The sequence below is a fragment of the Rhinopithecus bieti genome, unplaced genomic scaffold, assembly GCF_001698545.2.
Source record: "Rhinopithecus bieti isolate Rb0 unplaced genomic scaffold, ASM169854v2 scaffold_425, whole genome shotgun sequence".
NCBI lineage: Eukaryota > Metazoa > Chordata > Mammalia > Primates > Cercopithecidae > Rhinopithecus > Rhinopithecus bieti.
In genome coordinates, this window is record NW_016803361.1 from 4,934,296 (window position 1) to 4,949,167 (window position 14,872).

The 14,872-nt window shown below is 52.2% G+C and overlaps 1 protein-coding gene across 2 annotated transcripts in view; it reads right to left on the bottom strand.

Moving 5' to 3' along the window:
* The window catches only part of SIPA1L3 (signal induced proliferation associated 1 like 3), a 170,223-nt gene that overhangs the window by 25,911 nt on the left and 129,440 nt on the right, over positions 1 to 14,872 (bottom strand). For both annotated transcript variants that reach the window (XM_017881217.1, XM_017881222.1), the window contains 2 exons: positions 7,435 to 7,553; positions 4,912 to 5,339 (listed from right to left, as the gene is read on the bottom strand). In XM_017881217.1, the coding sequence (XP_017736706.1) occupies positions 4,912 to 5,339; positions 7,435 to 7,553 (547 nt within the window). The remainder of the gene's footprint in view (positions 1 to 4,911; positions 5,340 to 7,434; positions 7,554 to 14,872) is intronic.

The window sequence follows — 14,872 nt, forward strand, 5'->3', positions numbered from 1 at the left end:
TTTTTTTTTGAGACTGAGTCTTGCTCTGTTGCTGAGGCTGAAGTGCAGTGGCCTGATCTCAGCTCACTGCAACCTCTGCCTCCCGGGCTCAAGCGATTCTCCCGCCTCAGCCTCCAGAATAGCTGGGACCACAGGCATGCGCCACCACGCCTGGCTAATTTTTGTATTTTCAGTAGACATGGGGTTTTACCATGTTGGTCAGGCTGGTCTGGAACCCCTGGCCTCAAGTGATCCACCTGCCTTGGCCTCCCAGAGTGCTGGGATTATAGGCATGAGCCATGGAGCCCAGCCTGGATACATTTCTTTAAATCAACTCATTTTATTTTCTCCTTGACTTGTCCAAGGTGGTTTCTGTAAAATCAGGGGGTGAGTTGCAAACAGTTTTTTCTAATACTCATTAAAGCAAGCATATATCCATTTAAAATAAAATATTTTCCTCCCCGCACCACCCAAATCACCTCAAGCACCCCATTTTGGGAAATGCTGCGCCACTCTCAAGCCTGGTTGCCTAGGAGAAAACTTCAGGAAGCAGCCTTAATGAGTAGATAAGAATGATTTGCAATTAGCATCAATTGTCTGTATGCAAATTAAAGCTCCCAACCGCAGGGCCCTCTTTTGCAGCGGGCTCCTCTCCCATTTCATTCCGTTTCTGGGTTCAGCAGATCCTTTCCTTAGACACAGGATGATTTCATACCCACCCTCCCATCTCAGCCACAGTCTACTCTAGGCCTGGCTGTCTTTATGTCTCGGATTTCAAATCCTCCCAGTTGTTTGGGTTCACTAAGGTGGTGGTTCCGTGCCTGGAACAGGGGCTACCACAACGGAGACCTGAGACCCCTGGTGTACTTTCTTGGCCCCATGTCCCTCTTCGTGGGACAGGTTTCCCCCCTCCCCCCCAGTGTTTTATTTATTTATTTATTTAATTTTTGAAACAGAGTTTCCTCTGTCACCCAGGCTGGAGTGAATGCATTGGTTGTTTTTTTTTTTTTTTAGATGGAGTTTCATTCTATTCCCCAGGCTGGAGTGCAGTGGCGCAGTCTCGGCTCACTGCACCCTCCACCTCCCAGGTTCAAGCGATTCTCCTGCCTCAGCCTCCCGAGTAGCTGGGATTACAGGCGCCCGCCACCATGCCTGGCTAATTTTTGTATTTTTAGTAGAGACGGGGGTTTCACCATGTTGGCCAGGCTGGTCTTGAACTCCTGACCTCAGGTGATCCTCCCGCCTTGGCCTCTCAAAGTGCTGGGTTTATAGGCGTGAGCCACCGCGCTCGACCCCGGTGGGCACAGTTATTCATTCGTCTCAGTGACAGTCTGATTCTCATCTGTTTCCCTCATTGGACGGTGGGGAGGCCTGGGGGCCTCATCCAAATGTGTTTGTGATTTCTCTCAGTTCCCAGCACAGTGTCTGGGACAGAGCAAATCCCTAAGAATACTTATGAATGGAATGAATGAATGAATGAATGAGCCATTCAAAAGAGCCCATGTGTTCAAAACATTAAGAGGTACTCACCACCAGGTGTGGTGGCTCATGCCTGTAATCCCAGCACTTTTGAGAGGTCTAGGTGGGAGGATCCCCTGAGCCCAGGAGTTTGAGACCAGCCTGGGCAACACAGTGAGAACATTTCTCTACTAACAAACTTAAAAAATCAGCTGGGCCTGGGGGTGCGCACCTGTAGTCTCACCTACTTGGGGGTGCTTAGGCGGGAGAAACACTTGAGCCCAGGAGTTCGAGGCTGCAGTGAGCTATGATTGTACCAGTGCACCCCAGCCTGGGTGACAGAGCGGGACCCTGCTTCTAAAAAACAAACAGCCACTTCTCTAGGGAGATGAACTGAGAGATCTAAAACTCTCAGACAGTCTCTCTATCTCCTCTTTCCTCCTTTAGCCCTTCTTTTGGCTCTTTGACGCAAGGAGATCCTTGGATCACGGTGTGCCTGGGGAAGTGCTGACATTACAGTCACTCAAACACAGCAGTTTTCAAATCTGTCAAAGAACACTGTAAGCCATGACATCATTTGAGTGGGGATTGATTGGCATTAAACATTTTTAGATAGAGTAGACTGGATCAAAGTGTATCACACAAAGGTTAAGAATTATTTTGGAAACCACTGCTTCACCCTTTTTTTTTTTTTTGAGACGGAGTCTCGCTCTGTCGCCAGACTGAAGTGCAGTGGTATGATCTTTGCTCACTGCAACCTCTGCCTCCCGGATTCAAGTGATTCTCCTGCCTCAGCCTCCCAAGTAGGTGGGACTACAGGTGTGCACCACCACGCCCAGCTAATTTTCGTATTTTTAGTAGAGATGGGGTTTCACCATGTTGGCCAGGATGGTCTTGATCTCTTGACCTTGTGATCTGCCTGCCTCGGTCTCCCAAAGTGCTGGGATTACAGGCGTGAGCCACCACGCAAAGTCATTTTTTTTTTTTTAAACATAAATATTTCTGTATAGATGGACACAATTACTGCAGACTGTGGTCAGAAGTCTGAGTTGGCTGCCTGCGTGTGGGTGTCCTGTGTGGAGACAGGCTGGGGTTTGAGAACTGGCAAAGGCTTTAGGGAGCCACAGGAGAGGAAGATCCCTGCACCAACCAGGTTCTGAGCCCTGACAGGTATCGGGGATTCAGGTTAGCCCACCTCAGGCATGGTCAGGAAGGGATGTGGAGCTGTGGACTCAGGGGCTGGCACTGAACACTACAGCACAGCAAGCCCTGCTGGGGTCATAGCACCCTAAGGGGGTCCAAGGATGAGGCCGAGTTCTGTTTGTGTGGAATACTTTTCCCATCTCTGTGCCCTTTTCTGGAAGGTGGCTCATCGCCTCCATCAGAACGTCGGTGTGTGTGGTTGGGACTCCAGGTTGCTGGCTGGCCAATGCCTGCTTTTTTTTTGAGACAGAGTCTCACTCTTGCCAGGCTGGAGTGCAGTGGTGAATCTCGGCTCACCGCAACCTCTGCCTCCTGGGTTCAAGTGATTCTCCTGCCTCAGCCTCCCGAGTAGCTGGAACTACAGGTGCCCACCACCATGCCTGGCTAATTTTTTGTATTTCAGTAGAGATGGGGTTTCACCATGTTGGCCAGGATAGTCTCGATCTCCTGACCTCGTGATTCACCCGCCTTGGACTCCCAAAGTGCTGGGATTACAGGCGTGAGCCACCGCTCCAGGCCAATGCCTCCTCTTTCTCTCTTACTCCCGTCTGCCTCTCTACCAGTGGCTCTCAAAGCATGGTTCCTGGGACCAGCAGCATCAGCATCTACTGAGAACTTAATGCACAGTCTCAGCCAGGCACAGTGGCTTACACCTGTGATCCCAGCACTTTGGGAGGCTGAGGTGGGCGGATCGCTTGAGGTCAGGAGTTGAGACCAGCCTGGCCAACATGGTGAAACCCTGTCTCTACTAAAAATACAAAAATTAGTTGGACATGGTGGTGGGCACCTGTAATCTCAGCAACTCGGGAGGCCGAGGCAGGAGAATTGCTTGAACCTGGGAGGTGGAGGTGCAGTGAGCCCAAGACTGCCGCACTGCACTCCAGCCTGGTGAACAAAACGAAACTCCATCTAAAAAACAAACAAACAGGCCAGGCGCTGTGGCTCAAGCCTGTAATCCCAGCACTTTGGGAGGCCGAGACGGGCGGATCACGAGGTCAGGAGATCGAGACCATCCTGGTTAACACGGTGAAACCCCGTCTCTACTAAAAAATACAAAAAACAAGCCGGGCGCGGTGGCGGGCGCCTGTAGTCCCAGCTACTCGGAGGCTGAGGCAGGAGAATGGCGGAAACCGGGAGGCGGAGCTTGCAGTGAGCCAAGATCGCGCCACTGCACTCCAGCCTGGGCGACACAGCGAGACTCTGTCTCAAAAACAAAAAAAAAAAAAACAAAAAAAAAAACAAGCCGGGCGAGGTGGCAGGCGCCTGTAGTCCCAGCTACTCGGGAGGCTGAGGCAGGAGAATGCCGTAAACCTGGAAGGCGGAGCTTGCAATGAGCCGAGATCCGGCCACTGCACCCCAGCCTGGGCGACAGTGCCAGACTCCATCTCAAAAAACAAACAAACAAACAAACAAAAAACACCAATGCATGTTCTCAGGTCTCTCGCTCCGACCTACTGAATCAGAAATGCTGGGTGGGGCCCAGCAGCTGGGCTGAACAAGCCTTCAAGGGCTTCTTTGGGGATCATTACCCTATACTGTAGAGCCTGGAAGGCCAAACCATGACCTTCCAGACCTCCTTGTAGCTGGGATGGCCCCGTGACGCCAGCTGCTGAAAGGGGTTCTGGGAAAGTGTTTGCTTTCTCCATAGAAAGGGAAAGGTGCTTGAAGGCTGCCACCTTTCCCTCTGTTCTCTGCCCCTGACTGCCACTCGCCAGACACCACAGCTCCATCTCAAGGCAGGGAGACATGAGCCAGCACGGTAAAGATGCCGAGCAGGGAGATACAGAGCGCCAATCCTTGAGGCTCTCCATGATCCGCATCACTAACCTGGCTCTGCCCTCTCTGGACTTCATGTCAGGGGACTGTTACACCTCTACTTGTTTAAGCCATAGTGGGTCAGGTTTCCTATTGCCTCCAGTCAAATGCACTCTAACAGATACAGTCTGTGACCCTTGAGAAAGCATACAAACTTTTGGTCTCAGCAGAGAGCAAAGAAAAAAGAGACAGAGGGTCAGAGAGAACCAGAGACTGTTGAAAACAGAGAGACGAAGGCCAGGGGTTTCTTTCCCTCCACCTGGGGTCCCTGAAGGGTGATGGATGGGCAGTAAGGCAGAGGTCCATGAGCACCCCAATTCTGTCAGCAAACCAGTGACTAGGCGCATGCATCTGTGAGTGTGTTTCTGGGGAGGAGAACCCCACCATCAGGACCCTAGAAGTAGAACTGGCAGAAGTGGAAGGTGGCCAGAACCCAGACTAGGTTCAAGAGCTTACCTGGGCTGCCTTGGAGGGTCTCGGCTGCCCCCTGCCAGTCCCGTGGGGGTGCTGGAGCCGGAGGAGTACAGCTTCGGTCGGTAGCCCTTGCTTTGGCCAGCAACTGCGGGGGCAGGGGAGACCTCCCGCCGCCTGTCTGTGTGGTGGGACCTCCCGGCAGCCTCGCGACCCCCGCCACAAAGGCCCATACTTCCAGGGGGCTTGTGTGGCCTGGCGGGCCGTGGAGCCTTGGCCAGGGACATGCAGCTGGGGCTGGAGGTGTAGAGGGTGGTGTCGATGCCACTGTCGCTGGAGCCACCCTTAGAGAGGGGGTCTTGCTCCGGCTCCAGGGGGTCCAGGGGGTCGAACCAGCGGTCGTCGCTGTGGCTGCTGGATGCGTTGCTGGAGAGGGTGTTGCTGCTGGAATGACTTGAGTACTGAGGTTCTCCCTGAGGGGCAAGAGAAGCGTGTCATTCCCAGACTCCAGGGCAGGGGTGCATCTTCCCTCGCTGGGTCCTCCCTCCGCCTGGGCCTGAACCCTGGGACCAGACAGCTTCAAATCCTGGCTTCTCATCTACTGGCTGTGTTACCTTGGGCAAGTGATTTACTGTCCCTTTGCCTCAGTTTCCACATCTGTACAATGGAGGGTGATAGTAAGCCTGCCTAACGGGGCTGCTCGGAGGAACAAATGACATCACGCACAGAACGTGCTTCCCACACCTCAGACTCAGAGAATCTAAGACTGAGCTCGGCACCGTTTTCCCTGTCCCAGTGACTCCAGCCATGTTTTCAGCTGCCCCTGCCAAGAGCAGTGGACTCACCTTGACCCCGCTTTTGCTCTCACTCACGTCCAGCCCAACAGCAAACCCTGCTGCCCGTGTCCTCAACACAGATCCGGGACCTGTCACTTCCTGCTCCACGGCTCCGCCTGGTCCTGTCCATGCCTGTCCTGTCCCCTCCCCAGTGCCAGTGCAGCAGCCTCCTCCCTGGTCTCTCTGCACCCTCATCCCCGTTTATTCCCCATGCGCAGCCAGTGGGAGGCTGGGAACACCTGAGTTAGATTATGTCCCCCACCTGTGGCTCCATCTTACTCCAGGCACAAGTGAGAGTTCCCACCACGGCCTGTGGGGCTTTGATGCTTGGGTCCCGGTTTCCGACGTCATCTCCCCTCCCTCCCGATCACGTTGCTGCGGCCATGGTGGCCCCCTTGCTGTTCTCTGAACACACTGGGCACTCCCCCTCAGGGCCTCTGCACCTGCTGCTCCCTCTGCCTGTAATGCTCTTCCCTGAGGGATCTTCGTGGGCTGCTCCTTCCTTCACTCCAGGTTTCTGCTCACAGGTCACCCCCTCAAAGGCCCTCTCTGATCATGTCATCCTCGAGCTGCAGTGCTTGTCACTCTGTCCCCTGGACTGTGCGTTTTCTTTCTTTCTTTCTTTTTTTTTTGAGGTGGAGTCTTGCTTTGTTGCCAAGGCTGGAGTGCAGTGGTATAATCCTCCGCTTCCTGGGTTCAAGTGATTCTCATGCCTCAGCCTTCCAAGGAGCTGGGATTACAGGTGCCTGCCATCACGCCTGGCTAATTTTTGTATTTTTAGTAGAGATGGGGTTTTATTAGGTTGCCCAGGCTGGTCTCGAACTCCTGACTGCAGCTGATCTGTCCGCCTTGGCCTCCCAAAGTGCTGGGATTACAGGCGAGAGCCACCGCACCCAGCCCGTGCTTTTTCTTGTACAACAGATCTGTTTATCTTCTTACTGCTTGCTGCCCTCACTGGGAAGTCAGCTAGCTGAGGACAGGGCTGGTCTGTCCTCTTCATCATCATGGTCCCAATGCCTGGAGTGTTGTAAGGGCTTGTGAAACACCCACTGAATGAATGGATACAAAGAGATTGCCAAGAGCCCCTGTAAACCATCTACTCCTCCTGGACACACAGGACATTTACTAGCCTTCCTGGGACATGTAAGACTATATTTCCCAGCCTCCCTTGCAGTTAGGTGTGGCCACGTGATGGAATGGAAGTGATTCATACCATTTCCAGGCCTGGGCTAAAAAACACCTCCCACGTGATCTTTTCTCTCACTCACCTCCACTGCTGGAAAGATGCAAGGACCTAGCAGAGGGCTTGGAACCTCTGAGGAAGAGCAGAGTCACAAGAGGGAGGGAGCCTGGGCTCTGAATCACCATGTGGATGGTGGGTAGATGCTCACTGAATACCTGCACTGCACTGTTACAGGAGAGGGAAATCCACTTCCACTGTATAAGGTCACTGAGATTCGGGGCTGTCTGTTACGGCAGCTGATTTACCATGACTGATGGAACAAAGAGAAAACTGCAGCTCGAGGAGGTAAAGAGATTTGCCTAAGATTACCGCTGACGAGGGCTGGAGCCAGAATGTGAACCTGGTTGTTTCCAACTCCAGACCAAGTATTCAACCCCTCAGCTGAGTGGAAGGTGGTGGAGGTGGAGGATGTGCCCAAGTGTGAAGCTCAGAGGCCACACCCAGGTAGGCCTGGCTCCCCCGGTGGGGCAGGGTGCTGCTCAGACTCACTTTGGAATGCCTGTTGGGGGAATCTTTGCCTGCTGCATCCTGCCTGGACGGGTGCTTGTTCCCGCTGCTTCCGGCTATGGCTGAGAGCCTGGCCTGGGCGGGCACATGCCACAAAGGCTCTGTAGGAAAACAGGAGACACACCAGTGGTTAGGAGTGACTCAGGCCAGGACCTAAAGAATCCGGCCCCTCTGCCAGCCTGTCTGCTCACCCAGGGCATGACCCCATCAATTTATGCCTTGGAGTTCAACACTCAGTAACAGAGAATACATCTCAGCACATACTATGTGCCAGACACTGTTCTGAGAGCCTCAATGAAGCCGTACAATATCCCATTTCCCTCCATCCCTGTCACCCAGGCTAAAGTGCAATGGCATGATCATAGCTCACTGTAACCTCGAACTCCTGGGTTGAAGCCATCCTCCCACTTCAGCCTCCCAAGTAGCTAGGACTACAGGTGTGCATCACCATGCTTGGCTAATTTTTTTTTTTTTTTTTGAGGTCTTGCTATGGCATCCAGGGTGGTCTTGAACTCCTGGCTTCAAGTGATCCTCCTGCCTCAGCCTCCCAAAGTGCTGGGATGATAGGTGTGAGCCACCATGCCTGGCCTCCTTCACCCATTTTTCTATGAGTTTGACTTTTTTTTTTTTTGAGATGGGGTCTCGCTCTGTCGCCCAGGCTGGAGTGCAGTGGTGTGATCTCAGCTCACTGCAACCTCCGCCGCCCAGGATTCAAGTGATTCTCCTGTCTCAGCCTCTCGAGTAGCTGGAATTACAGGCGAGCATCACCATGCCCAGCTCATTGTTTTGTAATTTTAGCAGAGACAGGGTTTCACCATATTGGCCAGGCTGGTCTTGAACTCCTGACCTCGTGATCCACCTGCCTTGGCAATTCTTTACATATGCAAGGTAGTAATCCTTTGTTGGTTATATGTACATAATTTTTTTTTTTTGATACGGAGTTTTGCTCTGGCACCCAGGCTAGAGCGCAGTGGTGTGATCTTGGCTCACTGCAACCTCCGCCTCCCGGGTCAAGCGATTCTCCTGCCTCAGCCTCCTGAGTAGCTGGGATTACAGGCACTGGCCACCATGCCCAGCTAATTTTTGTATTTTTAGTAGAGACGGGGTTTCACTATCTTGGCCAGGCTGGTCTCGAACTCCTGACCTTGTGATCCACCCATCTCGGTCTCCCAAAGTGCTAGGATTACAGGTGTGAGCCACCGTGCCCGGCCCATAACTTTTTTAAAGAACAAAAATGGAATCATAATAAACACTGTCCTACAACTTAATTTTTCACTTTGTAATATATCTATACTTGCTTTTCTCTTTATATCTTCGCAATAGGTCTTCACATAATTGAACGTGATGTTACCCTAAGAGTATTGCACCAAGTGAATATACATCAATGACCTGCCAGTTTCCTACTGATGGATATTTACATTAGCTTCAACAGTCTTGCAATGGCCTTCCCTCTACATGTGACTTTGAGCAAGTGTAGGATTGTGTATGGGACAGAGAGTTCTACTGTTGGAACTGCTGGTCCAAAGGTGAAGTGGGTTTAAGAGTAGCGGCTGCAAAAACAAACAAAAAAAACCCCCAAAAAATTAAAAAACAAACAAACAAAAAAAAAACCAAAAAAAAGGCCGGGCGCGGTGGCTCAAGCCTGTAATCCCAACACTTTGGGAGGCTGAGACGGGTGGATCATGAGGTCAGGAGATTGAGACCATCCTGGCTAACATGGTGAAACCCCGTCTCTACTAAAAAATACAAAAAACTAGCCGGGCGAGGTGGCGGGTGCCTGTAGTCCCAGCTACTCGGGAGGCTGAGGCAGGAGAATGGCGTAAACCCGGGAGGCAGAGCTTGCAGTGAGCTGAGATCTGGCCACTGCACTCCAGTCTGGACGACAGAGCGAGACTCCGTCTCAAAAAAAACAAAAACAAAAACAAAAAGAGTAGCGGCTGCTGTGGATGTCAGGCAGGGCGCGGTGGCTCACGCCTGTAATCCCAGCACTTTGGGAGGCTGAGGCAGGCAGATCATGAGGTCAAGAGTTTGAGACCATCCTGTCCAACATGGTGAAAGCCCATCTCAACTTAAAAAAAAAAAAAACAAAAAATAGCTGGGCATGGTGGTGTGCACCTGTAGTCCCAGCTACTCAGGAGGCTGAGGCAAAAGAATCGCTTCAACCTGAGAGGAGGAGGCTGCAGTGAGCCGAGATCTGGCCCTGTACTCCAGTCTGGACGACTGAGTGAGACTCTGTCTCAAAAAAAACAAAACAAAACAAAAGAGTAGCGGCTGCTGTGGATGTCAATCTGGTTTAACCTCTCCAGCCTATCAGTATGGCCCTGAACCGAGTATCTTGTTGACCTTAAAAAAAATAATTGGCCAGGCGTGGCCATGCCTGTAATAACAGCACTTTGGGAGGCCAAGATGGGGGATCATTTGAGGTCAGGAGTTCAGGACCAGCCGATCAACATGGTGGAACCCTATCTCTCCTAAAATACAAAAAAATTAGCTGGGTTGTGATGGCACATGCCTGTAGTCCTCAGCTACTCGGGAGGCGAGGCAGGAGAATCGCTTGGAAACCCCGGAAGGGTGGGGTTGCAGTGAGCTGAGATTGGTGGCCACTGCACTCCACTTGGGCAACAGAGCAAGACTCTGCCTAAAAAAAAAAAAAAAAAAAAAATATATTATATATATAATAAATATATATATATATAAAATAAATAAAATTGACCAACCCCAGTGGAGGGCATTTAGATATTATCTATGGAAATTACAAATGCACTAACTGAGGAGCTGAACACTGGTGGTTTAACCCCAAAGCTGACTTTTGATCACTACGGTATTCAAGATCATTAACATAATGATAATTCCCATTAAGCGTGTGTTCTGTGTCAGGCGCTACCGTAAGCACTCTGCATACATCACCCTGATGTATCCTCCCAGTACCGCTGTGAAGTGCGTATCAGGAGCATCTCCAATAGATGTGGAACAAGCCTCGGGGAAGTTAAGCAGCTGGTCCAAGGTCACACAGTAGGGAAGGGCCAGACAGGACGTGGGGCTCAGGCTGGCCTGGTTTAGTGCCCGTGCTGTCAAACCCTGCCTCCTCCCTGGGCTTCACCAACAACAGCAATGCTGGCAGTGGTAGAGAGTGAGTACCTGGTAGGCAGGAGGCCTTGTTCTAATGATGGGCCGTGGACTTCGACGGCATTATCTCACTGGACCCCCGCCAAACTGCCCTGGAAGGAGAGACACCTAGAATGTCCACTACAGGGGACCTGAGGCTAAGGGGGAGGAGGTCACTGCTGAGGCCACACACCAAGCACATGCCCAACTCAGAACTGCCCAGCAGGCCTGTGGGACCCTGAGCCCGCAACCACAACACTGCCACCTCTGGTGCAAGCCCAGGGTACTCTCGGGCCCAGGTTCCTGCTGGGGAAGGTGGCCTGGGTGACTGGGCAGAGCACTCAGGGCCATTGCAGAGAATGGCCTGGCTGGACGTCGTCTAGTCTCAGTTGAGGGTGTCACTGCCTGTGTGGCTTTCACTGGGGAGCCACGGATGCAAGAAAGTGGGGAGGCTGGCCTCTTTGTCCACCTGCCCTGCCTCCATTGATGGTTTACCTCTTTGGGACATCCTTATATGCCCAGAAGGTGCTGGTTCCCTGGGAGGCAGGCAGTCACGCTGGGAAACCACATTTATACAGAGCAAAGCCCATGACAGTCACATCTGGCCTCAAAAACCACGGACAATGGACAACTCCAGCGCTCTGCCTCTGGGCTGACCTCTGCCCCTGACTTGAGACTCGAACTCAGATGCCCTGCAGCATCTCCACTTGGGTATCTGTTGGGCACTCTCACCGAACATGGCTAAGGCCAAGGTCAAGGGCTGTACCTTCCCCTAAACCTGCGTCTCCCACGGTTTTCCTGTTCAGTTCATGGCTTCTCCTTTCAGCTGCTGTGGCCAAAACCCCTGTGGCATCCTTGACTTCTCTCATGCCCACAACTAGGCATCATCAGGAAATTTGGTTAATGCTGCCTTTAAAATACTATATCCAGAACCGTGTATCTCCCCCTTCCTCTGTCCCCACCTGGTCCTGCTCTCACCCCACCTGACAGTAATCTGTAGCCAGGGGGCCCTTGGAACACCCAAGTCGAATCCTGCCCCTCCTCTGCACAGAAGACTGAGACCTGCGGCTCCTGTCCCACTCTTAGTACAGGACAATGGCCTCCCTGTGGCCCACGAGGCTCCACATACTCTGCCCCTGTCCCCTCCCTGACCTCAGTTCTCACCACATGGGCCTCGTCACCACCACCTCAGGGTCTCTGACTAGCTGTTCACTTTCCCTGGAATGTTCTCATTCCCACTGACTTCTTCGCATTATTCCAGCCTCACCTGAAATGTGATTTGCTCAGAGATGCCCTCCAAACCCTGTCAATGTCTTTCTGCAGGCTATGACAGTTTCCACTTTTTTTTTTTGTTTGAGACAGAGACTTGCTTTGTTGCCCAGGCCGGAGTGCAGCAGCACAATCTCGGCTCACTGCAACCTCCACCTCCTGGGTTCAAGTGATTCTCCTGCCTCAGCCTCCCGAGTAGCTGGGATTACAGGCACCTGCCACCCCATCCAGCTAATTTTTGTATTTTTAGTAGAGATGGGGTTTCACCATGTTGGCCAGGCTGCTCTTGAACTCCAGACCTCAAGTGATCCTCCTGCCTTGGCCTCCCAAAGTGCTGGGATTACAGGTGTGAGCCGCCGCGCCCGGCCTAGTTTCCACATTACACTCAGCATTACTGTTGATGTTTCATCATCATCATGCCCCTGTTATTATCCAATTCTCCCACCAGACTGTCAGCTCCAAGAAGACAGAAAACATGCCTGCCTGGCTCACCCGGTATCCCTGGTGCCCAGCCTGGTGGCATCGTCAGTTGAATGCATGCACAGGTTGGAAGGCCAGCTTCCTCCCCATCCTGGCTGCCCCTGCATTCTCCTGCCCTGGCTCTGCCCTCAGCAAGCCCTGATCCTGGTTCTCTGGATCAGCCCTCAGTGACCTGCTGGCCTTCCTACCGCAACCTCGACATGCTGGGCAGGGGACAGCGTGAGAGATACACTAAAACCCTGGGCCAGGCACAGTCTCAGGGCAGCCAGTGACCCTGGAGGTACCTTCCCAACCTGGGTGCTCTGAGGCCTGGGAAACGCTCACACTCTGTGGGTCAGGGTTTGTGGGTGGAGCTTATGGGGGGGGTCCTGGGACCCAACAGGGTTCTGTTCATATCCCGCTTAGTGACCTGGGACAAGTGACAACCTTTCTGTGCCTCATCGTCCTCCTCTCTGACCAGGGGCAGTCGCAGTGCCTACTCTGTCGCGTTCCTGAGACGACTAAACATGAACGCATGTGCAGCGCTGCACACTGGATAGTCCACAAAACCGTGTGGCTGTTATTAAGATGGCTCGCTCCATTGGGGCTGGGCAAACCCCTACATCTGCTGTGAAGCCTGATCCTTCCCATCTTTAGTGAACTACCTTTTTTTTTTTTTTTGAGACAGGGTGTTGCTCTGTCGCCCAGGCTAGAGTGTAGTGGATCATGGCTCACTGCAGCCTCAAGCTGCAGCCATCCTTACCCCTCAGCCTCTTGAGCAGCTGGGACCATAGGTGCGCACTGCCACACCTAGCTATTTTCTTTTTTTTTTTTTTTTTGTAGAGGCAGAGTCCCGCTAGGTTGCCCAGGCTGGTTTCGAACTTCTAGCCTCAAGCAATCCTCCCACCTCAGCTTCCCAAAGTGCTAGGATTATAGGTGTGAGCCACTGTGCCTGACCTTTTTTCTGGGTCTTGAATACATTCTAGACATCACAATGATTTCTTTTTTTATTTTTTAGACGGAGTGCCAGTCTGTCTCCGAGGAATGCAATGCGCGGTCTCGGCTCACTGCAACCTCTATCTCCTGGGTTCAAGCGATTCTCCTGCCTCAGCCTCCTGAGTAGCTGGGATTACAGGTGCATGCCAGCTAATTTTTGTATTTTTGGTAGAGGTGGGGTTTCATTATGTTGGTCAGGCTGGTCTTGAACTCCTGGCCTCAAGTGATCCACCTGCCTCTGCCTCCTAAGTGCTGGGATTACAGGCGTGAGCCACCGCGCCCGGCCTCACGATGATTTCTAAACAGATTTCCCTGATCTGTGTGGGCATGTGTGTGTGGCAGCAGCAATTTTAGGAGTCAACTATAACAAGGTCAAGGAAGTGAGCGGGGAGCCAAGCTCCAGGAGACAGAAGGGGAAGGGAAGGGCAACAGTAAGTTTCTTATCTGGGGCCCATGGTGTATGCGAGAAACATTTCTTCCCCATTTTGTACTTTGATATGTAATAAAATAGCCAAGCAACACTTTTCTCTTTTCTGAACTTGATGAGGAAAAGGAAAAAAGGGATCCAAATCTATCTGTCTTGGAGCAAAGATGACAGAATTAGGGGCAGTGACAGGCATGATTAAGTGTGCTAAGGACAGGAGCAAACCACGTACGCCCTGGAAGCAGCAAAGAGGCTGAGGCCCCAGCAGTTCCACCTGCTTCCCTGAAGCCCAACCGCTGTCTCTGTTTTTTTTTTTTTTTTTTTTTTTTTTTTTTTGAGACAGTTTCTCTCTTGTTACCCAGGCTGGAGTGCAATGGTGCGATCTCAGCTCACTGCAACCTCCGCCTCCCTGGTTCAAGTGATTCTCCTGCCTGAGCCTCCCGAGTAGCTGGGATTCCAGGCATGCACCATCACGCCTGGCTAATTTTTGTATTTTTAGTAGAGATGGGGTTTCACCAAATTGGCCAGGCTGGTCTCGAACTCCCGACCTCAGGTGATCCGGCCCCCCTTGGCCTCCCAAAGTGCTGGGATTATAGGCGTGACACTGTCTCTGGTTTAAGAGAACCATGGGCTGAGACACTAAGGAATTCTCCAGGCCACGAATCTTGGGGCATGCAGCCTCTTCCATACCCCACAGCACCTGGGAGAGCTGGTGTGCTGATGGGGTCACCTCTCCCAGCTGCCTGGAAATTCTCAAACATTCCCTAAGAGGACATCTCCACCCCTCCCACTCTGACACCACCACTTTCTAACATTGCTCATTTGTTTGCTTCCTTCTGAATCCATCTTGCCCATTCAACTGCTAGTTCTCAGACTTCAAAGGGGCTACAGGTTTGTTCTACGGAATTATGTTTAAAATATTCATCTGAGGCCGGGCACGGTGGCTCAAGCCTGTAATCCCAGCACTTTGGGAGGCTGAGACGGGCGGATCACGAGGTCAGGAGATCGAGACCATCCTGGCTAACACTGTGAAACCTCGTCTCTATTAAAAAAATACAAAAAACTAGCTGGCCGTGGCGGCAGGCGCCTGTAGTCCCAGCTACTCGGGAGGCTGAGGCAGGAGAATGGCGTAAACCCGGGAGGCGGAGCTTGCAGTGAGCTGAGATC